Source organism: Schistocerca cancellata, chromosome 8 (assembly GCF_023864275.1).
Source record: "Schistocerca cancellata isolate TAMUIC-IGC-003103 chromosome 8, iqSchCanc2.1, whole genome shotgun sequence".
Lineage (NCBI taxonomy): Eukaryota > Metazoa > Arthropoda > Insecta > Orthoptera > Acrididae > Schistocerca > Schistocerca cancellata.
Window position 1 is genome coordinate 35,962,449 of NC_064633.1, and position 23,017 is coordinate 35,985,465.

The window sequence follows — 23,017 nt, forward strand, 5'->3', positions numbered from 1 at the left end:
AAATTTGAGACGAGACTCGTCTGGCTAGGCAACAGGTTTCCAGTCATCAACAGTCCAACGTCGGTGTTGATGGCCCAGACGCTTTGTGTCATGTAGTGATCAAGGGTACGTAAGTAGGGCTTCGGCTCCAAAAGCCCATATTGATGATGTTTAGTTGAATGGTTCACACGCTGAGACTTATTGATGGCCCAGCATTGAAATCTGCACCAATTGCACAGGGGTTGCAGTTCTGTCATGTCAAATGATTCTCATCAGTTGTCATTAATCCCATTTTTGCAGGATATTTTTCCAGCCACAGCAATGTCGGAGATTTGATCTTTTACCAGATTCCTGATATTCACAATACACTCGTGAAATGGTCGTACAGGAAAATCCCCACTTCACCGCTACTTGGGAGGTACCATGTCCCATCAGTCATGTGCCAGCTATAACACCATGTTCAAACTCGCTTAATTCTTGAAAACCTGCCATTGTAGCAACAGTAACTGATCTAACTACTGCGCAAGACACTTGTTGTCTTATATAGGTGCTGTGACCACAACACCATATTCTGCCTGTTTACATATCTCTGTATTTGAATACGCATGGCTATACCTGTTTCTTTGGCACTACAGTGTGTAATGTTAAGGTGTTTTGATAATTTTTACTTTTTGACTGTCATCCCAGATATTAAGTAAATAGCATAAACAAAAATATATACATATTCCAGACCACAGTAGATGCCTATCAAGTGATTTCATAATCTTCACATGTGTATTTGTGATGAGACACAATGCGTAGCATAGATTATTTATATAGAGCATAAGATCAAAAGATGGTAATGTAGTCTTACCAAAACCGATTATCCAAATAAATATTTTACTAGTTATCTTGGCTTTTTGAAGTTTTTCTGCTGAGTTTAATATGGTGCTACATACTGCCCACTTTCTGGCACAATGTCAGGAATATATAACAAATGGTAGCAGGTAATGAGCACTAAACAAAATTAAAAAGAAAAAAAAACTGTTTATTTTTAGTCTCAAAATACACCACTTAGACTTTGAGAAAAAAAAAAAAAAAACTTTTTTTTTGTAGCAAACGGCTGCAGTATTTTTTTGCAGTATTTCTCAAGACAAAATTTTGTCTATTGTCTAAAGAGGAGTGGAAAAACAACGGCTTTATCAAAGGTGCAGCTTTTTTGCTTATTATGGAGTATGTTTTTTATAACCTTTATAAGCACAAATTTACCATGGCAAATTGTTGTTAGTTATCATTATCTGTTAATGTTTACTTTGTGCCATTTCACATCACAGAAATTATTCCTTTATTATGCAAACCATGGAACACAGCGTATGTTTATTTTATTTATTGATTTATTTAACCTGGCAAGATTAGGGCCATCAGGCCATCTCTTACATCTATCCAGGCATTCTACTTATTTTATATTCATATGTTTTAGTAGGCATGTTAAACTAAATCTATTACAAAAAGTGAAATAAACAGTTACAAAGGCACTCTTGGAAAATTACATACATATACAGTTTATATTCGTAGATAATAAGTACTGTTATAATTAGAGATTATGAAAGAGACAGATTTTAGATAAGAGTGCTAGCAGCAGGGAGTGTGACGGAGACTGATGGTGAAGGGAGGAGAAGAATAGAGACATGATGAAACATAACTAAGGAAATGTAAAGGAAAAAAAGATTGTGTGGCTAATAGAGATAGATGAAGAGGAAGAAGAGAAAGGAGCAAGATAGGAGACACTAGCTTTGCTATTTGACCGAGGGGAGGATTGGCCTTGTACATTAATTTTGTGGAAAACGTTATGAGGATGATAGTAGGAAATGCTTCAACTTCTTCTTAAAAGCAACAGGGGATTGAATTTTGCACAAGGTAAGGGGCAGTTTGTTCTGGAGGTGGACAGCAGCAACTGAGGAGGAGTTTGCAAAAGTTTTTGTTTTGTGAGTGGGCACAATTAGGATACCAAATAACAGTGACCTCGTGTTTCGATTATGATGGCATGAAAGGTTTAAATCTCTGAAGCAAGGTACTGGGGTGCTTGCATGATGAGGAGTCAGTGAAGTAGACATAGAGTGTGGTAGTCACGCAATTTGTCTGGCCTCAGTCACCCTAGCTGGGAGTATGAAGCAGTAACATGATCAAATCGGCAAATGTTGTTGGTGTAACGCACACAGGCATTCATGGTTAGTTCTGTCCGTCTTTTGTTTTCACTACTCATGCCTTGTTGAATTACATCACAATAGTGGAGGTTCGGTAGAACAAGTGCTTGCATGAGCTAGCGTTTCACGTCCTGTGGAAATACAGTCCGAAACTTTTTGAGGACATAGAGACAAGCGGATGTCTTCCGGCACACTGCGACTGTATTTTCCGCCCAGTTGAGAAGCTCATCCAGAGTTACACCCAAGTTCTTAACTGTTTTCTGATATGGTATTGGAATGCTGTCGAGCAAAATAGGAGGCAGCCGTTCACAGAAATCTGAACTTATTAATTTCTAATGGGCCATTAAGATAACTTGTGTCTTTTTTGCATTTAGTTTAAGCCGCAGGTTTATCGCCCATGTCACTACTGAAGACAGATCATCATTCATCTGATCGATTGCAGTGTTCATATCTTCAGGTCTGACATTTAGGTAAAGCTGGAGGTGGTCCTAAGACTGATCCTTGTGGCACTCCCGAGGAGACATTTTTCATTTACGCAGACAACACATTGCTGTCTGTCTTTTAAGTAGCTTTCAAACCATCTCATTGCACTATCTGAGAAATTAAGCTGTTGAATTTTTCTGAGCAATATGTCAAAGTTAACAGTGTCAAAAGCTTTGCGGAAGTCTAGTAACATCAATATTGTTGCCTTTTGGCTGTCGATGGCATATTTCAGGTCATCAGTTACTTTAATTAGAGCAGTGTGTGTGCTGTGGTGTTTACGGACACTGGATTGAAATTTGTCATACAGGCTGAATTCAAGGAGGTGTTCAGTGATTTGATCATGAACAATATATTCAAGTGCTTTGGTAACAGCAGGCAATATGCTAATTGGTCAGTAATCACTAGGCAGTTGCGAGTTTTTGATCTTAGGGATGGCTCAAATTATGCTTCTTTTCCATGCAGTGGGGTATATTCCGTTCACGAGGGAAAAATTAAATATGTCAGTTAAGACAGGTACTAAGATATCGGCAACATTCTTAATCATGGTTATACTGATACTGTCATTGGCTGTCGCATCAGAAGAGATTCTCATTATTGCTTTTCTTGCCGTATTTATTGTTACATGTTATAGATGGAAGGTATCGTTGTTAGTTATCCAGTTAGGGGATTCTTGTGGATGGTAATTATCAGCTGTGTGGGTATTCAGAGGTGCAGAGAAGAATTCATTTAATTCGTTAGCTGAGACATGAAAAGCAATTTCTGATTTTGCCTTTCTGACCCCCAAGCTACGGAGATTCTTCCATAGAGTCGTGTGCGTCAGATCGCTGCATACAAGGGAGCGAGTGTGCCTGATTTTAGCGTTGTGAATGCATTGTTTCACTCTGTTCCGTAGCTTTCTATATTCTCTGAAATGCTTGGGTATCAGAACCGCCTTGAAACGCCTGTGGGCAGCATCCCTATTAATCATCATTTGATGTAAATCAGCTGTCAGCCATGGAACAGGAGACTTTCTTACACGGATTGTGCATACAGGTGCATGTTTGTCATAGAGAGCAGTGAGTTTATCATCAAGTTCATTAATTTTGCCATTGATTGTAGGTTCTCTGATTATTTGATGCCATGAGATTTCTGAGCAGTTGGCTGCTAGAGCGTCAATATCAATACATTTCATGTTCCTACAAGTTATGTAATGCGATTTGATCTTTGGGGGCTGGACAGAGTCGACCAGGAATATGACATCATGTGCTGAGAGGCCTGGGGCCGAAGTTTGACCAACATCTCTTACTTTGTGAGTCTGTTTCGTTGCGATTATGTCTGTAAGAGTATGACTGTGCGCCGTATGGTGTGTAGGTTGTAATGGAAGAATGTTCATGCTATTGCAACTAAACAATATTCTTAGGTTTATTGCGGAGGGAGTATCTCTTAGCAGGTCTATGTTCATGTCACCCATTACAATGACATGTTCATATTGACACTGAAGTGAATGTAATTTCGGTTGAAAGGAACTCATTGAGCTCATTTTTGGTGGCTTGTACACGACACCAGTCAAGCACTTCTGATTTTGTATATTTATTTCAGTGAACATGGAATTCAGCCTCTTTTTCTTCAGCAGGGTTTGACGTACTTAAGACTTTCACTTTGTGATCTGTTTGTACGTATTCGCCGACCCCGCCACCTTGCTTTTTTTATCTATCAGCCCTAAGAAATGTGTACCCTGGGAGATGAATAGATGTAGAGGATATGGTTGGTTGAAGAGGAGGCCAAGTTCTTTGTAATATGCAGATAAAGACTGGATGTAGCAGTGCACTACTAAAAGCTCTGACTCATCCCCTGGGCAGCCTGGAGTAGGGTGGCAGACTGGTTTTTCCCTTTGTTAGGCACTCCCTGCCGCGAGGGTCACTGGCCGCTGCTTCCGTGAAGTGACATAACAGAGGGGTGTCCGAGATTTTGCGTGACCTGTTTGTGACTCCGCGAGTTCCAAAAGAAAGGCGATTGCAAGAGATTTCCTAAGGTTGCAGGGGTATAGAAAATGGAGTAGTGGTATTTGGTGCAAGGAAAATATGTCCAAAACAGTGACGGCTGTGTGTCACTGTGTATCCTCTGTCGTAAAAGGTGAAATGTAATTAGTGTATTTGAAACAGCTTAGGATGGAAATAAGGAAAAGGGGAGTGATTTAAAAGGCCGATGCTGCCAGCTGAGAGAAGTAAGCTTAATAACTAGTAGATTATCATAGGAAGGTAGAATTAAATTGAAATTTACTAGAGTGATACTGATAGTGATTACCGTAGGAAGCTACAATTAGATTGAAATTTACTAAAGTGATACTGATAGTGATTTTTGTTGTGAACAATTTAAACCGAAGAGATGGGTGATTAATGAACTAAAGTAGAGACTAATCATTGCAATGGTACTATTACAGAATGGAAGAGTAAACTGAGCGAATAAGAATAGTATTAGCAGTAACTAAAGTTAAGTAAATGTCAGAGCTACAGGTACAAAAAATAATACAAAGTTAATACAATTATAAAAAATTAGTTGAAGGTACAAATATGGGGATAATTAAAAAGTTAATACAATTTTGAGACAGTATATCTGAGTATAGGGGATGTTACAATTTGCAAATGGTGTTAAGTTTGCACTTTTGGCTCGAGTAGCTGCACTTAATACTGTTCAGTTCTGTCATGTTTGTGACTGTCTTCTTTCCAGCTGCTGTCTTCATGATTACTCTGCCATTCTGAGTCCACACGTTCTGAAGACCAAAGTGGGATATGGCACTGTTTAAAATCTTTAGACATTCGTGTGTCACATCTTCCCGTATTGTAAGCCCTGTCTTGTTAACCTCTCCTTCTGGGTAAAGAACTCTGCCCTTTTTCGGTACGAGACAAATTTAACTATTGTCGGACGAGGTTTGGTAGCACCTGGTAGTTTTTGTCCCACTCGATGGCTCCTGTCAATGTCTGCCTTAGTCACTTCAGTGCCTAATTTTTCACGTGCAACCTGTATAAGCAGTTTGTCTGTGCCTTCTTCCTTATTTTCTGCTACGCCAAACAGTCGTAGACTATTTCGCCTTTGGTACTGTTCTAGCTCATCTGTTGCGGCAAATAGTTTTACTTCCAACGGTCATGCCTTTTTCTCATATTCAGACACAGGCTTTTTTAATGCTGTAATTTCGGCAGTATTGGCCTCAACAGTTTCATCACTTTGGCCAATACTGTTGCCGTTACTGTATCTGACATAGTGCCTGCTATCAGATTGAGATTGTCTTTATCGCGAAGCGCAGCGTTTACCTCAGAGTGGACCAGCTCAGCTATACCGGGAGCCGTGGCCACACCTTCCACCAGGAGCAAGCCTGCCGCACCTGCTGCTTCCCTGCTGCTGGACGTGCTGCTGTTCACTCTCCTGTTAACCATTTTCTCCAGCATAGATATTGGTGGAGCACAGAAAAAATAGCACTACCGCACAGAACACTGTTGTTTACACAATTTCCACTGCTACTTGACAACACCATCTACGAGAGCACCTTCGAATTCAACTAAATGTCGCGAGATGAACTCAGCACATGTTACACTGCAGCCGCCATCTTACAGGCCTTATATGGATGAAAGAAAGAAATTACGAGTTTTCTTGAAGCAGGTGTTCTATTGGCTAGAATAACAACACCCAAAATCTCTGCACCTGACTAAGAAATACCAATTTTGATTCTATTCTAATAAAATTATTTATTGCAATAAATTGCTGTCATTACCTTCAGACATTATGTGTATTGGGCATAAGAAAGGTTTAGTACTGCAGACACACACACGTTAAACGTAAAAATGACATTATCCCAGCTTCAAAGACACCCCATTAGACAAAAACAGGACCACTTATTTACCTGCTATTGTGTTAGGATCAATTGCTTCACTGCTAATATACAAACTAACAAAGAAACGCACCAAATCTCAAACTTCTGGAACTTTAATCACCATTTAAGGGAAAAACATAGACACGAGTTCGAGGAAGGTTAAGGAAAACAGTGTAGGTAAAGGAGGAACAAAAACATAACATGCACAATCAAAAGATATCAAAGCAGCTAGTAAGTTAATGGAAGTAACATAAATTAAAACAGCCAGGTTTTGAATTCCAGAATTTGGGTGATGAGCTTGTAGCACTGAGCATAAAAGGGAGTGCCAGCATTTGGAAAGCCACTATTGTTTGCTAGGTGAAACAAAAGACAAAGGTGTAAAAATATGGCATAATAATGTTTATTTTATAATTATCTTTTATAGCACATTTTATCAGTTGGTAATATTATTATAAGAGTCATACACTTGTAGTGAATGACAGTTCTTATTATGTATTTTAAAGGCAATCAGTACATGTTGTTAAAAAAGCATTTTTCTCCTTTTTTTAATTTTTTTATTTGTATATTTATTTGTTTTAGATGGGCGATCTGTGCATCCAGATCTTCAGGATGGTGGTGCGTTACAGATCAACCTCCAACAGCTGCAGGTAACATTATATTGAACAGTTTTAATAATTAATTCATTTTACAGAGCAGCAACGGAACATTGATCCAAAGCTACTTTTAAGCAAGTTCTTTTGCTCATGTGGCAGCATTGAATAATGATGTGAAATTTTCATAAATGACAGTCTAAATATGATGTTTGTAGTATGCAGTGTGTGCCTGCATTGTTCATTTTGTTTCCCTTAAACAACACAGAATTGTTAGCAAATTGTGTTTCCTTTCATTTCCTTGTCCCTTCTGTTGATTACTAGAAAAATAATAATTATTTTTGAGAGGAGTAGAGCTGTGTGTTGTTCTAATACCTGTTAAAATCATTTGAAGTTCTAGCTTTTAGAAACAGTGATCCATTCTGTATGGACAGATGCAGGAAAACTGCATATAAGAGAATAATAAGTAAGTCATAAATCTTAGTACCCCTAGCTGGGAAAAAGTTGAAATGTTCGAGATTATAGTAGGTGAGAGCTGGACCAGTGAAAGGCTCGAGCGATACAAACCACCACTTGCGGTGCCAAGCTGAGGGGGCCACCAGAGACACCACAATTGTACAATTTCTATTCAAGACGTATTAAAGTAATTAGCAGCCTCTTTGTGTGTCAAGCTGAGAGGGACGCCAGGATCACCCAAGTGCAAGGCTTGTATAGTGAGTGTATCAGTAGTAGTGAAGTGAGAACTGACACAGGTGAAAGGGTAAGGTGATAACATTGGGTGAGGGAGGCACCAAATGATGAGCCGTTTGTGTGAATAAATGCTTTCTAACCAATCCTGCATCAAAGACTTCGAGGACAGTTAACGAGGATAAGGTAAATGATGTGAGGTTACAGACATAAGACAAAAGAGTTAAAACAAAAGGAATATCAAGGATACTGAGGCTTAGACCTTCTTTATATGTAATGGTGGTAGTAGCAGCAGCAGTAGGTTAGTAGTAGCATTTGTTGTTGCTGTTGTTGTTGTTGTTGTTGTTGTTGTTTCATTCAGCCATGGATCACCCTTACGAGGATATTGGCTATCCCACAGTATTACAATTTAAGAATAAAGAAGAAAACATAATTCATACATACAGGCATTTATGTACTTATGGGTATAGTGTGACAAGAATGGAACAGGTAGTCGGCTATGGTATAGAAAGTAATACTACTTACTACAGAGCTTTGACACTTTTAACTGTCTTTTTAAATAAGTTAAAGAAGTTGTCATTTAACAGCCTCTTTAAGTAATTTTCTGTAGTACTTGTGATCTCCACACAAACTTTGTTGTGCAAGGTTATTCGTTGGTAAAAAATGCTGTTTCAAATAAGTATTCTTTCAAAGAAATTTCCTGTTTATTATGCACTCAATAAAGGTGCTACCTACATTTAATTTAACCAAGTCATTTTCCCATTTTCAAATTGAAATTCATGACATTTGTTATCTTTGTGCTCAGTGTAGCTTTATTCTGTATTGATCAATTGCAGACAGAGTGTTTAAAGTGCATTCTCTGTAGGGAGTTCTCTTGTTTTCTCAGAGACTATAATATTGTTGACATCAGAAAAAAGAATTTTTTTTTTCTCCATGTCTAGCACTGTTGGGAAAGCCAGTGAGATATATCTCCAACAATATTGGTCTTAAAATGCCAGCCTGAGGAATTCTTATATTAATATATTTTGGTCCTATTAAGTTTTTCACTGATACATAGCTTCATTTGATGTTTGTGTTACCTGTACTGCTTGTACCCTATCTGTGATTAGAGCCAGTCATCAGCTGTTCCTCTTATTCCAAATGATTCTAGCTTATTTAATAGGGCCTTATGATCAGGATCACCAACATCTTTAGCAAGAGTTATGAGTGTGTCTGTGACACACTCATACTTGTCAAGAGCAATAAGTACCACTTTTGTTAATCCTACTGTGGCTGATTCTGTACTTCCACCACATTGGACTCCAGACTGTGACTTGCTTAGAAAGTTGTATTTATTCAAGTAATTCATTCATATGTCTTCCATATCAGTTGTATTATTTTTGAGAATGATGACAACAGGGAAATTAATTTGAAGTATTCTGTGTCACCTTTCTGTAACAGAGGCACAATTCATACCTGTTTCGACTACTCTGGAAAATTCCCCAATGTGAATTAGTTAGTTAAGAGAGCTTATACATTCAGCATGTATTTTTTTCAGCAGACAGGTTGATACTTCATTGAAGCCTGCTGACTTAATTTTTTATGGTTTGTACATCTCAAAATTGATTTGCTAGTGTTCTTGAAACATCATGCAATGAACGCCCGCACGCATGCACGCGCACTCACACACACACACACACACACACACACACACACACACACACACACACTCAGGCAAATGCAACTTGCACAATCGTCTGCAACTGAAACCACATTGCAAGCAGTAGCACCAATGCGTGATGTGAGTGGCAACTGGGGGGGAGGGGGGGGGTAAGGAGGAGGCTGGGGAGGGATAGTATGGTGGGGGTGGCGAACAGTGAAGTGCTGTAGTTTAGACGGAGGGCAGGAGAGAAGGTGGGGAGGGGGGGTAAGTAGCAGAAAGGAGAGAAATAAAAAGAAATTAAGACTGGGTGTGGCGGTGAAATGATGGCTGTGTAGTGCTGGAACAGGGAGGGGGCTGGATGGGTGAGGACAGTGACTAACAAAGGTTGAGGCCAGGAGGGTTATGGGAACATAGGATGTATTTCAGGGAAAGTTCCCACCTGCGCATTTCAGAAAAGCTGGTGTTGGTGGGAAGGATTCATATGGCACAGGCTGTGAAGCAGTCATTGAGATGAGGGATTTCATGTTCGGCAGCATGTTCAGCAACAGGGTGGTCCACTTGGTTTTTGGCCACAGTTTGTTGGTGGCCATTCATCCAGACAGGCAGCTTGTTGGTTGTCATGCCTATTTAGAATGCAGCACAGTGGTTGCAGCTTAGCTTGTAAATCACATGACTGGTTTCACAGATAGCCCTGCTTTTGACGGGGCAGGTGATTTTACTGACAGGACTGGAGAAGGTGGTGGTAGGAGGATGCATGGAACAGGTCTTGCTTGCATCTACGTCTATTACAGGGGTATGAGGTAGGTGATTGGTAGCAGGGGTTGTGTAAGGATGGACGAGTATATTGTGTAGGTTCAGTGGATGGCAGAATACCACTGTAGGAGGAGTGGGAAGGATAGTGGGCAGGACATTTCTCATTTCAAGGCACAATGAGAGATAATCGAAACCATGGCGGAGAATGTAATTTAGTTGCTCCACTCCCGGGTGGTACTGAGTTACGAGGGGATGCTCCTCTGTGGCCAGACTGTGGAACTTTGGGAGGTGGTGGCAGACTGGAAAGATAAGGCACGGGAGATTTGTTTTTGTACAAGGATGGGAGGATAATTACGTTCACTGAAGGCCTCAGTGAGACTCTCGATATATTTTGAGAGGGTCTGCTAGTCACTGCAGATGCGACGACCATGGTGGCTAGGTTGTATGGCAGGGACTTCCTGGTACGGAATGGGTGGCGGCTATCGAAGTGGTGGTATTGCTGGTGGTTAGTAGGTTTGATATGGACGGAGGTACTGATGTTGCCATTTCTGAGGTGTAGGTCAACATCTAGGAAGGTGGCTTGCTGGGTTGAGTAGGACCAGGTGAGGCAAATGGGGGAGAAGTTGTTGAGGTTCTGGAGGAATGTGAGTAGGGCGTCCTCACCTTCAATCCAGGTAGCAAAAATATCATCAGTGAATGTGAACCAGGTGAGGGGTTTAGGATTCTGGGTTTGTAGGAAGGATTACTCTAGATTTCCCATGAATACGTTGGCATAGGATAGTGCGATGTGGGTGCTCATGGCCATACCCCAGATTTGTTTTTAGGTAATGCCTTCAAAGGAGAAGTAATTGTGGGTGAGGATATAGATGGTCATTGTGACTAGGAAAGAAGTTGTTAGTTTGGAATCCATAGAGCATCTGGAAATGTAGTGTTCGATAGCAGCAAGGCCATGGGCATTAGGAATGTTAGTGTACAGGGAGGAGGCATCAATAGTGACGAGCAGGGCACTGTGTGGTAAAGGGACAGGAACTGTGGAGAGTTGGTGGAGGAAATGGTTGGTACCTTTTATATAGGAGGCTAGGTTCCAGGTAACAGGTTGAAGGTGTTTGTCTGTGAGAGCAGAGACTCTCTCAAAGGGGGTGCAGTAAGCGGCCACAATGGGGCATCCTGGGTGCTTGGGTTTATGGGCTTTAGGAGGCATGTAGAAGGTGGGAGTGCGGGGATGGTATGGGTAAGTAGATAGATGGACTCTGGGGAGAGTCTCTGGGATAGGCATAAGGATTTGAGTAGTGGCTGGAGACCCTACTGGATTACTGGAATGGGGTCACTGTGGCAAGGTTTGTAGGTGGAAGTATCTGACAGATGATGGAGATCTTTTACAGCTATGCCACACTTTTCACTGCCCATATTTGTGGCCACATGGTCAGTCACCAATCCAGTCATTATTGTTACCCTCACCACACAATTGACCAACATGTAATGTAATTGGATAGATTAAAAAATCTACTCACGAAACAGTGGCCAATGCGTTGAAGGGAATCAGAAGAGGGATATAAAGGAAAGGAAGATCAGTCTTTCCTTCTCATCACGTCTAGTAAGTCCCCCCTAATCTTGGGTTCTGGATGACTTTTTTGAACCAGGGACTCCTAAGATACGACTCTGCAACAGAATGGTAACGAGATGGGGAGCTATTAATATAAATGGGGGCTACTCTGGGAAGAAGGTAGAGCTGGCAGAGGCTGCAAGTAAGATGGGGTTGGACGTTTTAGCTGTTAGTGACATTTGGGTAAGGGGTGAGAAAGAATAGGAAGTGGGAGAATGCAAGGTTTACCTGTCAGGAGTCAAAGCAGGAATAGCACAGTGGGGTGTAGGGCTTTTCATCAGGAAAGAAATGGAACCCAGCGTAGTTGCAATAAGGTATGTAAACGAACGACTGATGTGGATAGATTTGACAGTGTCTAGCAAGAAAATTAGGATTGTGTCAGTATATTCGCATTGTGAAGGGACAGATCAAGATAAGATGGATAGTTTTTATGACACACTCAGTGATGTAGTTGTTAGAGTAAAGGACAAGGACAGTGTTCTGCTCATGGGTGATTTTAACGCCAGGATTGGAAATCGAACAGAAGGTATGAAAAGGTTATGGGTAAATTTGGAGAGGATATGGAGGCCAACAGGAACAGGAAACAACTCTTGGATTTCTGTGCCAGTAAGGGCTTAGTAATTACAAACTCCTTTTTTAAGCATAAGAACATTCACCGGTATACTTGGGAAGGCAGGGAACCAGATCTGTCATTGACTATATAATAACAGATCAGGAATTCAGGAAGGCTGTGAGGGACACACGTGTATTCAGGGGATTCTTTGATGACACTGATCACTATTTAATCTGCAGTGAAATTGGTATTGTGAGGCCGAAAGTGCAGAAGGTCAGGTCCATGTGTAGGAGGATAAGAGTGGAGAAACTTCAGGATAAGGAAATCAGGCACAAGTACATAACAGTGATCTAAGAAAGGTACCAGTTAGTTGAGTGTAGTCAATTGCAGTCACTGGAAAAGGAATGGACAAGGTACAGGGACACAGTACTAGAAGTGGCCAAAGAATGTCTTGGAACAGTAGTGTGTAAAGGTAGGATGAAGCAAACAGCTTGGTGGAATGACACAGTCAAGGCAGCCTGTAAAAGGAAAAAGAGGGCATATCAAAAATGGCTACATACTAGAACTCAGGTATACAGAGAAAGTTATGTTGAAGAAAGAAACAAAGCTAAACAGATAATTGCAGCATCCAAGAAGAAATATTGGGAAGAGTTTGGAAACAGGTTGGAGACTTTGGGTCAAACTGCTGGAAAACCATTCTGGAGTGTAATTAGCAGTCTTCGAAAAGGAGGTAAGAAGGAAATGACAAGTATTTTGGACAGGTCAGGAAAACTGCTGGTGAATCCTGTTGATGCCTTGGGCAGATGGAGGGAATATTTTGAAGAGTTGCTCAATGTAGGTGAAAATGCGATCAGTAATGTTTCAGATTTCGATGTACAATGGGACAGGAATGATGATGGAAATAGGATCACATTTGAGGAAGTGGAGAAAATGGTCGATAGATTGCAGTGCAATAAAGCAGCTGGGGTGGATGAAATTAAGTCGGAACTCACCTTATACAGTGGAATGTCAGGTCTTAAATGGCTACACAGGATAATTGAAATGGTGTGGGAGTTGGGACAGGTTCCATCAGATTGGACGAAAGCAGTAATCACACCAATCTTTAAACATGGAAACAGAAAAGATTGTAACAACTACACAGGTATCTCTTTGATCAGCGTTGTGGGTAAAATCTTCTCAGGTATTGTTGAAAGGAAAGTGCGAGTATTAGTTGAGGACAAATTGAATGAAAATCAGTGTGGGTTAAGGCCTCTTAGAAGTTGTCAGGACCAGATCTTTAGCTTACGGCAAATAATGGAGAAGTGTTACGAGTGGAACAGGGAATTGTATCTATGTTTTATAGATCTAGAAAAGGCATATGACCGGGTTCCTAGGAGGAAGTTATTGTCTGTTCTATGTGATTATGGAATAGGAGGCAAACTTTTGCAAGCAATTAAAGGTCTTTACATAGATAGTCAGGCAGCAGTTAGAGTTGATGGTAAATTGAGTTCATGGTTCAGAGTAGTTTCAGGGGTAAGACAAGACTGCAACCTGTCTCCACTGTTGTTCATATTATTTATGGATCATATGTTGAAAACAATAGACTGGCTGGGTGAGATTAAGATAGGTGAACAAAAAAAAAGCAGTCTTGCATATGCGGATGACTTAGTTGTGATGGCAGATTCTATTGAAAGTTTGCAAAGTAATATTTCAGAGCTAGATCAGAAATGTAAGGACTATGGTATGAAGATTAGCATCTCCAAAATAAAAGTAATGTCAGTGGGAAAGAGATATGAACGGATTGAGTGCCAAATAGGAGGAACAAAGTTAGAACAGGTGAACGGTTTGAAGTACTTAGGATGCATATTCTCACAGGATGGCAACATAGTGAAAGAACTGGAAGCGAGGTGTAGCAAAGCTAATGCAGTGAGTGCTCAGCTATGATCTATTCACTTCTGCAAGAAGGAAGCCAGTACCAAGACTAAGTTATCTGTGCACGGTTCAATCTTTCGGCCAACTTTGCTGTATGGGAGCGAAAGCTGGGTGGATTCAGGTTGCCTTATCAATAAGGTTGAGGTTACGGATATGAAAGTAGCTAGGATGATTGCAGGTACTAGTAGATGGGAACAATGGCAGGAAGGTGTGCACAATGAGGAAATCAAAGAAAAACTGGGAATGAACTCTATAGATGTAGCAGTCAGGGCGAGCAGGCTTAGATGGTGGGGTCATGTTACACGCATGGGAGAAGCAAGGTTACCGAAGAGACTCATGGGTTGAGCAGTAGAGGGTAGGAGTCGGGGTAGACCAAGGAGAAGGTACCTGGATTCGGTTAAGAATGATTTTGAAGTAATAGGCTTAACATCAGAAGAGGCACCAATGTTAGCACTGAATAGAGGATCATGGAGGAACTTTATAAGGGGGACTTTGCTCCAGACTGAACGCTGAAAGGCATTATCAGTCTTAAATGATGATGATGATGATGATGATGATGATGATACACATATACAAGACAAAGCCATCTTATGATATAAAAAAGTTACAACTGTGGTTATCTTCCTTAAATGATGAATTCTATGCACCTATTCTTCCTGGCAAATTGGTTAATTACATCATCAGTAGGACAATCAGTGTCAGGGTGAGTGTTCAACAGAGCTAAGCCATTACGTCGATCCTCCTTCATTGTCGACCTCAGCCACATCTTTGTATGTTGCAGTGTTGAAAATCTTCTTTCTGCTGTAGCAGTAGATGCAGGTAGACAAGCAGATATTTTGTACAGTGTGTGTAAAGTAGGGTAGTCAGATCTAGGACAGACAGACAACGCTTTCATAACAGAATCACGATCATTAAGAGCATTTATGCTCATTTGCTTGTATTGAAGAATATCTCCCATTTTTGTAATCACAGAGAACGATTCTTCTTCAAAGTTAAGCACTGATTCAATTTATGTGCCAGATCATTACTGTCATGTTTCATAGTTGTGAGGGCAAAAGTATGTTGAATTTTAAGTGATAAATATTTTATTCAGAAAAACATTCTCTCACGTCAGTCGTAACATGGTCCAGTGTTGGAATAAAACAGTTCTTTTCCAATAGTCGTAGCATCATCATTATGATCGCAGTTTCCCCTGTGTCTTTGTCTGCCTGTAAGATGAGGAACACTCATCTCCACATCTAACTCTTCCATAACTACCTTCGCCTCTTCAACAATACAAGCAAAGTGGCTAAAGTGGCTATCAGCATTAGCTCTCATGCCATCGTGCACCTTGAGCATCGAATCTAATTTTGGCCACGACTTTTCTCATAGGTATGTTTTAGCTATCTGTGTGCCAGACAGAAAGGAATAAAATACGATGACACAGATTTGCGTGCTACATAGGAAAGTACTACTATTTGATAACTTGATCCACTCGAGTCAACTGACCAAAGAAATGAACCAATAGCATGAGGGCTGACTGGCAGGGGCAGCATGGGTGGCAATGCGGGCAGCCCTGCAAGGGCAGGGGGGGTCCCGCTTGCCCCCATATGTATCCGCCACTGGCCTTAAGTCATATCTGAAGACTCGCCACATGATGATGCCAAGAGTAATATTGCTGTGCCTCTCCAAAACATTGGAAAAATGAGGCCTTGCCCGCATTAACACCATATTCGCTGATGACAGTCATCCAGGGTAGTGCAGAACGCGATTCGTTGCTGAACACTGTGTGACACTGTTCATCAGCAGTCCATGCTTCTTGGTCATGACACCATTCCAAATGCACAGTGGTGTTAATGGTAGGCTATGCATGGAACAGTAATTGCTTAGTGCACTTGCTGCTTGTTACCAACCAATGGTGCAGGATGATACAGAATGTTAAGTGAGTCCATCATTTGTTCTTGGAAGGCAGGCCTAGATGTGAAGAGGTCATGATGTGGTTGATGTACAGTTTGGAATTCTCCCTTGTGATGGTCAAAAGTGGTTGACTGGAGCATTGACAACCAGTATGCCTGTCAGTCCACTGTCACATCTGAATGTGGCCCAAATTTGATATTGCATAGTTTTACAAGCCAGTCAAATGGAGACCTACAGTGATGCCTCACGTGCGTATGTAGCATTTCCATGTCACTCACTGTGATCACTCAATATGTGATGCTGTTCGTGTCCTTTATAAACCCTACCAGCCTTGGTAACAACACAAAAGACCAACAACACTAATGCACACTGATGTCTGTTCTACTGATCACAAGGAATTCCAACTCTAATAATTTACATGCCTGCAATGGTGTGTATGTGTAAAAAATTACATAGATGTCCGATTGTGTCTTTTGAGGGCTTTACTTTTTTTGTCTGGCAGTGTGCAATTCAGAACAAGCACTACTGAACTGTAGCTACCTTATTTTAAAGAAATTTGTTGTATTAAGAAAGGTTCAATAGAATTTGATGTAAAAAATAAAAAAATTAAAAATTAAACAAAAAAAACTGCAGCCAGTCACTTTTTTGAATAGTTATTTATTATTCCATGAATCAGTTTTTGAATCTTTTCAAGTTCATCAGATGGTTTTCTGCAAGTTACGTATCTATTTATAGCTTAGTGCTAGACAATAAATTTTCTGTAATACAATATTGGTCTCTTTCTGTTCTATTGGAATTTCAAATAATGCGAGTTGATTTTAAGAAGTAGTACAGTAAAAATGATAAATATTAAATTTGCTATGAGAATAGGTGCTACAACAAATATTCAAGTGACACAAAATTTAAATTAAACATTGTTTGCTCTTAAAAAGTAACTTCTTGTTGATGATCTGTATTTGTATCACTCGAATTACATCTTGAAATTTAAGCACAGTTTGGTGTCTGACTTCTGTGTCGTTATCCAGATTTTCTCTGTGGTTTCTCGTCATAGTGGGTCTAGTCACTGAAGTCTTCTCTGAAGCCCTGGCACAATGTGCGTGGCCTGAACAAGAAGCATTGGCTGAGGATGTCACACCTTCTGTGACCTTATGACTCTGTTCAAAGACTTTTTGCTATGACAGACAAACATCACCATGTTGGACCTTTGTTCTGTGATGAAATGTAATAGATTGCACATAATTGCTGTATAGTAATAGAATAACGTATCAGTGTTTGTGTCCGGTGCAAACTCCTGGGAGAAGGGCCAGCCATCTTTCAACACTTTGAGGACCAAGTTTTTGTGCACTCACCTGTTTTTCTGGACTGAGTTACTTTGGGATTGATTAATTACATAGGTTTTTGAAATAAAACAAGCTGTTGGCATGTTTACTTTCTCATCAACTTTTTGTATTGTATTTAGTTACTTGATCAGTATTACAAGGAAGCGTAAAATTAACTCAGATTTTTTTTCAAGGAGTGGTACTCCTGACAGAATGGAATTACACATAAACAGATGTTGCACTCTAACATGTAAACAAGTGTCTTTTCTTTTTGTGTCTCTTCGTGTTGTTTGACTGCATACGTGGCATGATCCTTGGGTCTTAGACCATTGTGCCACAGTCTGTGGTACTGGGGAAGGAAAGTGCCTCTGTATGTTGAGCAAGCAGTAAAGGACACAAAAGGAAAGTTCGGAGTAGGTATTAAAATCCATGGAGAAGAAATAAAAACTTTGAGGTTCGCCGATGACATTGTAATTCTGTCAGAGACAGCAAAGGACTTGGAAGAGCAGTTGAACGGAATGGACAGTGTCTTGAAAGGAGGGTATGAGGTGAACATCAACAAAAGCAATACAAGGATAATGGAAAGTAGTCGAATTAAGTCGGGTGATGCTGAGGGAATTAGATTAGGAAATGAGACACTTAAAGTAGTAAAGGAGTTTTGCTATTTGAGGAGCAAAATAACTGATGATGGTCGAAGCAGAGAAGATATAAAATGTAGACTGGCAATGGCAAGGAAAGCGTTTCTAAAGAAAGAAATTTGTTAACATTGAGTATAGATTTAAGTGTCAGGAAATAGTTTCTGAAAGTACTTGTATGGAGTGTAGCCATGTATGGAAGTGAAACATGGATGATAAATAGTTTAGACAAGAAGAGAATTGAAGCTTTCAAAATGTGGTGCTACAGAAGAATGCTGAAGATTAGATGGGTAGATTACATAACTAATGAGGAGGTATTGAACAGAATTGGGGAGAAGAGGAGTTTGTGGCACAACTTGACCAGAAGAAGGGATCGGTTGGTAGGACATGTTCTGAGGCTTCAAGGGATCACCAATTTAGTACTGGAGGGCAGTGTGGAGGGTAAAAATCGTAGAGGGAGACCAAGAGATGAATACACTAAGCAGATTCAGAAGGATGTAGGCTGCAGTAGGTACTGGGAGATGAAGAAGCTTGCACAGGATAAAGTAGCAAGGAGAGCTGCATCAAACCAGTCTCAGGACTGAAGACCACAACAACAACAACAACAACAACAACAACAACAACTTCTGTTATCCAAGGATTTCTACTAGCCCTCATCTTTTTACCGATTTGATACTCTGCTGCCTTCACTATTTCATCTCTCAAAGCTATCCATTCTTCTTTTTCTGTGTTTCTTTCCCTGATTCCTGTCCATCGTTCCCTAATGCTCTCTGTGAAACTCTCTACAACCTCTAGTTCTTTCAGTTTATGCAGATCCTGTCTCCTTAACTTACCACCTTTTTGCATTTTCTTCAGTTTTAATCTACAGTTCATAATCAACAGATTGTGGTCAGAGTCCACATCTGCCCCTGGAAATGTCTTACAATTTGAAATGTGGCTCCTAAATTTCTGTCTCACTATTATATAATCTATCTGAAACCTTCCAGTACCTTCAGGTCTCTTCCATGTATATAGCCTTCTTTCGTGGTTCTTGAACCAAGTGTTAGCTACTATTAAGTTATGCTCTGTGCAAAATTCGACCAGGCAGCTTCCTCTTTCATTTCTTACCCCCATTCCATATCCTCCTACTACTATTCTTTCTCTTCCTCTTCCTATTATCGAATTCCAGTCCCTCATGACTATTAAGTTTTCGTCTCCCTTCACTATCTGAATAATTTCTTTTATTGCATCATACATTTCTTCAGTCTCTTCATCATCTGAGGAGGTAGTTGTCATATAAGCTTGTACTACTGTTGTAGGAGTGGGGCTTGTGTCTACCTTGCCTCCAATATGCGTTCACTATGCTGTTCATAGTAACTTACCTGTGCTCCTATATTTTTTATTCTTTATTAAACCTACTCGTGCATTACCCCTATTTGATTTTGTATTTATAATCCTGTATTCACCTGACCAGAAGGCTTGTTCCTCCTGCCATCAAACTTCACTAATTCCCTCTATATCTAACTTTAACCTATCCATTTCCCTTTTTAAATTTTCTAATGTACCTGCCCAATTAACGGATCTGACATTCCACACTCTGATCTGTAGAACGCCAATTTTCTTTCTCCTGATGACGATGTCCTTTTGTGTAGTCTCTGCGCGGAGATCTGAATGGGGGACTATTTTACCTCCGGAATATTTTACCCAAGAGGACGCCATCATCATTTAACCATACAGTAAAGCTGCATGCCCTCATGAAAAATTACGGCTGTAGTTTCCCCTTGCTTTCAGCCATTTTTTAATGTTATCGCTACTTAAAAAGCGGCATTAATGTTTGTACACAGTATCCATACATGTATGAGATCTTTTATTGCAAAACTGTTCAAATACAAAGAGAGTTTGTATTATAAAAGCATTTAGTGCTATTTGCTCTTCTGTTTTACTAAATTGTCATGTTTTAAGCAGACTGGAAATTGTCATTGTGACTAGTTCATAGTTTCTCGTGTATCCATTGCAGTAATGCCACGTGAGGCAAATGTCCAGGACTGTTCAAGCCACACTGATACTGTATCAAAGGCTTCAGCTTATCAGGAAATCTTGATCCTGTTTGAACACGAGTATCATTTGCCAAGCCCTGTCCTTCCGAAATCTTCAAAATAAATCTGCACGTGACTTGAATAGCCAAAGCTTCATCTGTGAATGAAAGACGACCCATATATACTCTATTAAACAACATAAAAATTTTAACCTAGTCAGCAGTACTTTAATCTGTGAAAAAATCTTACAATCGGGTAAATATGGTAGACTTTTCCACATGTACTGTATAAGATGTTCTCCCAACATTACAAGTGGGTCCCTTTTCTTGTTTACCAATCCGAGGCACTCTTTGATCTTCTTTGTGAGTTTATAAATCACCTTTGTGCCATGTTTTCACAATGTACAACTGATTCAGTGCAACACCCTGAGAGGTACGCCAGATAGGCTGTACCCAACATTTCTTTTTACAGCGTGTCACTTAGCCAAATGTTTGATTCTGTGACACTTCTTATGTCATACATTAGTCATCTGAAAATACCATTGCTTTCATCTTATCATCTCTAGTTTTTGCTGCCACCTTAGTCACTATCTCATCCAAGACCACAATGAAGAGAAGAGATGACAATGAACTGTCCTGTTTCAAACCATTTGTTTGTTGAAACCAATCTGTCCTTTCATTTCCCACAGTACAGAGTCCCACAGTACATTTCTTCCACCATGCTTGTTATCTTTTTTTTCCACTCCCTTATTTTCAAGTGCTTCCCAGATGTTTCTTCTACACATGCTATCAAATGCCTTTTCTATATTGAGAAAAGTTACCATAAGGTCTTCCCCAAATTTATAGTGGTGCTCATAGAGCTGCCACATTGCAAATATGAGGTCAACCAGGGGTCTACCAGGTCTGAAGCCATGCAGTTCCTCTCTCAATTTGTTCTCGACCTTTGTTCAGATTTTGCTCTCCAGGATCCTTTCACATACCTTGGCACAGTGTGGTGTCAGTGTGATTCTCCTGAAGTTCCCACAATCCTTTCTCTCCTCAGCCACTGTCATATTTGCCTCTTTTCTTTCACTTATACTTCTCTCTTGCTAATCCTGTCCTTCCTCAGAATCACAGTCTGAAGGCATTGTTCTTGCTACACACTACCTTCGTAATTCTTTCATTCCACTATGGTGTCTCCTTTCACTATTTTGGGCCACTTGGTCTTCCACATAGAGCTACTGCAGCTTCTACCATAGCACTTTTAAATTGTCCCCATTCCTCTTCTTCTGTTTTTGGTTCAGCCTTTGGTAACCTCTCCCTTTTCTCCTGCTATTCTTCTGTGACTTCCTTTTCCATCAGTTTCCATACTCTAATTTACCTTTCCTGGTTCTCTGTCTTCTTCCATTCCTTCATGATCCTCGTGGTTCTATTCCCCCTCTCAGCGTCTCCCAAAACACTTACATCACTAAAATGTAACATTCAAAGAACTATCAGAAATATGTCTCTAGGCATTACTTTCAAAAAGAAAGGTGTTTCAGTCAATGAGTCTGTAGACCAATAATACTTCATTCTATTCTTTTTCATGTGAGTCATCACCATGCAGACTGCTAAAAACAGATACCGTATTTACTCGAATCTAAGCCGCACTTTTTTTCCGGTTTCTGTAATCCAAAAAACCGACTGCGGCTTAGAATCGAGTGCAAAGCAAGCGGAAGTTCTGAAAAATGCTGGTAGGTGCCGCCACAACTAACTTCTGCCGTCGCATATATATGTAGCGCTACACAGGCATCCTTTGTAGGCACAAAGATAAATACTGGCGCCAAAACCTCTGCGTCAGTAAATAAAATTAAAAAAAAAATTGGAGCTTTTTTTCTCCGCCCGAGTTTCGACCACTGCATTTTCATACATTATCCAACGAAGTAAATACAAATTCCGTATTGTTCATCTTCGAATGTAGCAGAATTTCAATGTACTACGAAAATCCACTGGCAAGACTGGGATTTTTGTCAATATGGCCAACTCTACGTTCTGAATTTTTTCCTACCTGTGAGAAGAGATGGTTGCTAATAGGAATAACCTGATGAAATGTGAATCACATGCAGTATTCTCTTCACCATAAGAATAATACGAATATAAACATTTTGCCATGTATTCTTTCGTGTTTGCTTCTATCTCATTTAAATCCTGTCTGCCTAATAAACTATGAAACTAGAGTGAGACAACAGCAAATGCGGAAGAATATACGTATCGTGTCATGTTTATATTCGTATTACTCTTATGCCTAATAGTGATACAGTCAGAAATGAAGCACGGCAACTGACTAGATTTTTAAATCTAAGATGACTAATTTCTGTGCAGAATTTGATGTACTAAAGAAGCGGCCGCAAAGATTTTCAAACGGAGAAAAATTTTCGCCAAACTCTCGTTCAGAACATGTTCTATCATACGCAGTGTATTATTTGGTTCTTGTTGATCATTATCAAAGAAAGCAGCAGTGGAAGTAACTACGAATAGCAGTCTCTTGCCATTGTTTCGCTAATGAGACGATTCCTCTCTTTTTTTAATTGTAGGCGGCGGTAGCGCGCACAAAAGCAAGCCATGCCGCGAGCAGCGACAGGCCGTAAACACGCACTATCAGAATGCGACAAACAATGCATGACACAGTATAGTAATGCATTTTCAGCTTAGAGTGACTGACATAAACACCTATAACATAGAAAACGGCACTTATCAGATCAAAGCAAAATAAGCAATCGATTCAAACTAGACGAAACACGTGAAAAAGGAAGGGTATTCGTATAAATACGGACGGAGCGCATGACGCATAGCAATGGCTACCTGGTAAAGCTTAACTGCTAAGCTTACGACTCGAACCAAACTACTGTAGCTGTATCGTCATTCATTCGACCTAAATTGTGTCTCATATTACAATGGACCAACTTT

The 23,017-nt window shown here is 40.2% G+C and overlaps 1 protein-coding gene across 2 annotated transcripts in view; it reads left to right on the plus strand.

Moving 5' to 3' along the window:
* Positions 1 to 23,017, plus strand: part of LOC126095279 (UHRF1-binding protein 1-like) — a 473,334-nt gene that overhangs the window by 112,328 nt on the left and 337,989 nt on the right. For both annotated transcript variants that reach the window (XM_049910038.1, XM_049910037.1), the window contains exon 6: positions 7,069 to 7,136. In XM_049910038.1, coding sequence (XP_049765995.1) covers positions 7,069 to 7,136 — 68 coding nt within the window. The remainder of the gene's footprint in view (positions 1 to 7,068; positions 7,137 to 23,017) is intronic.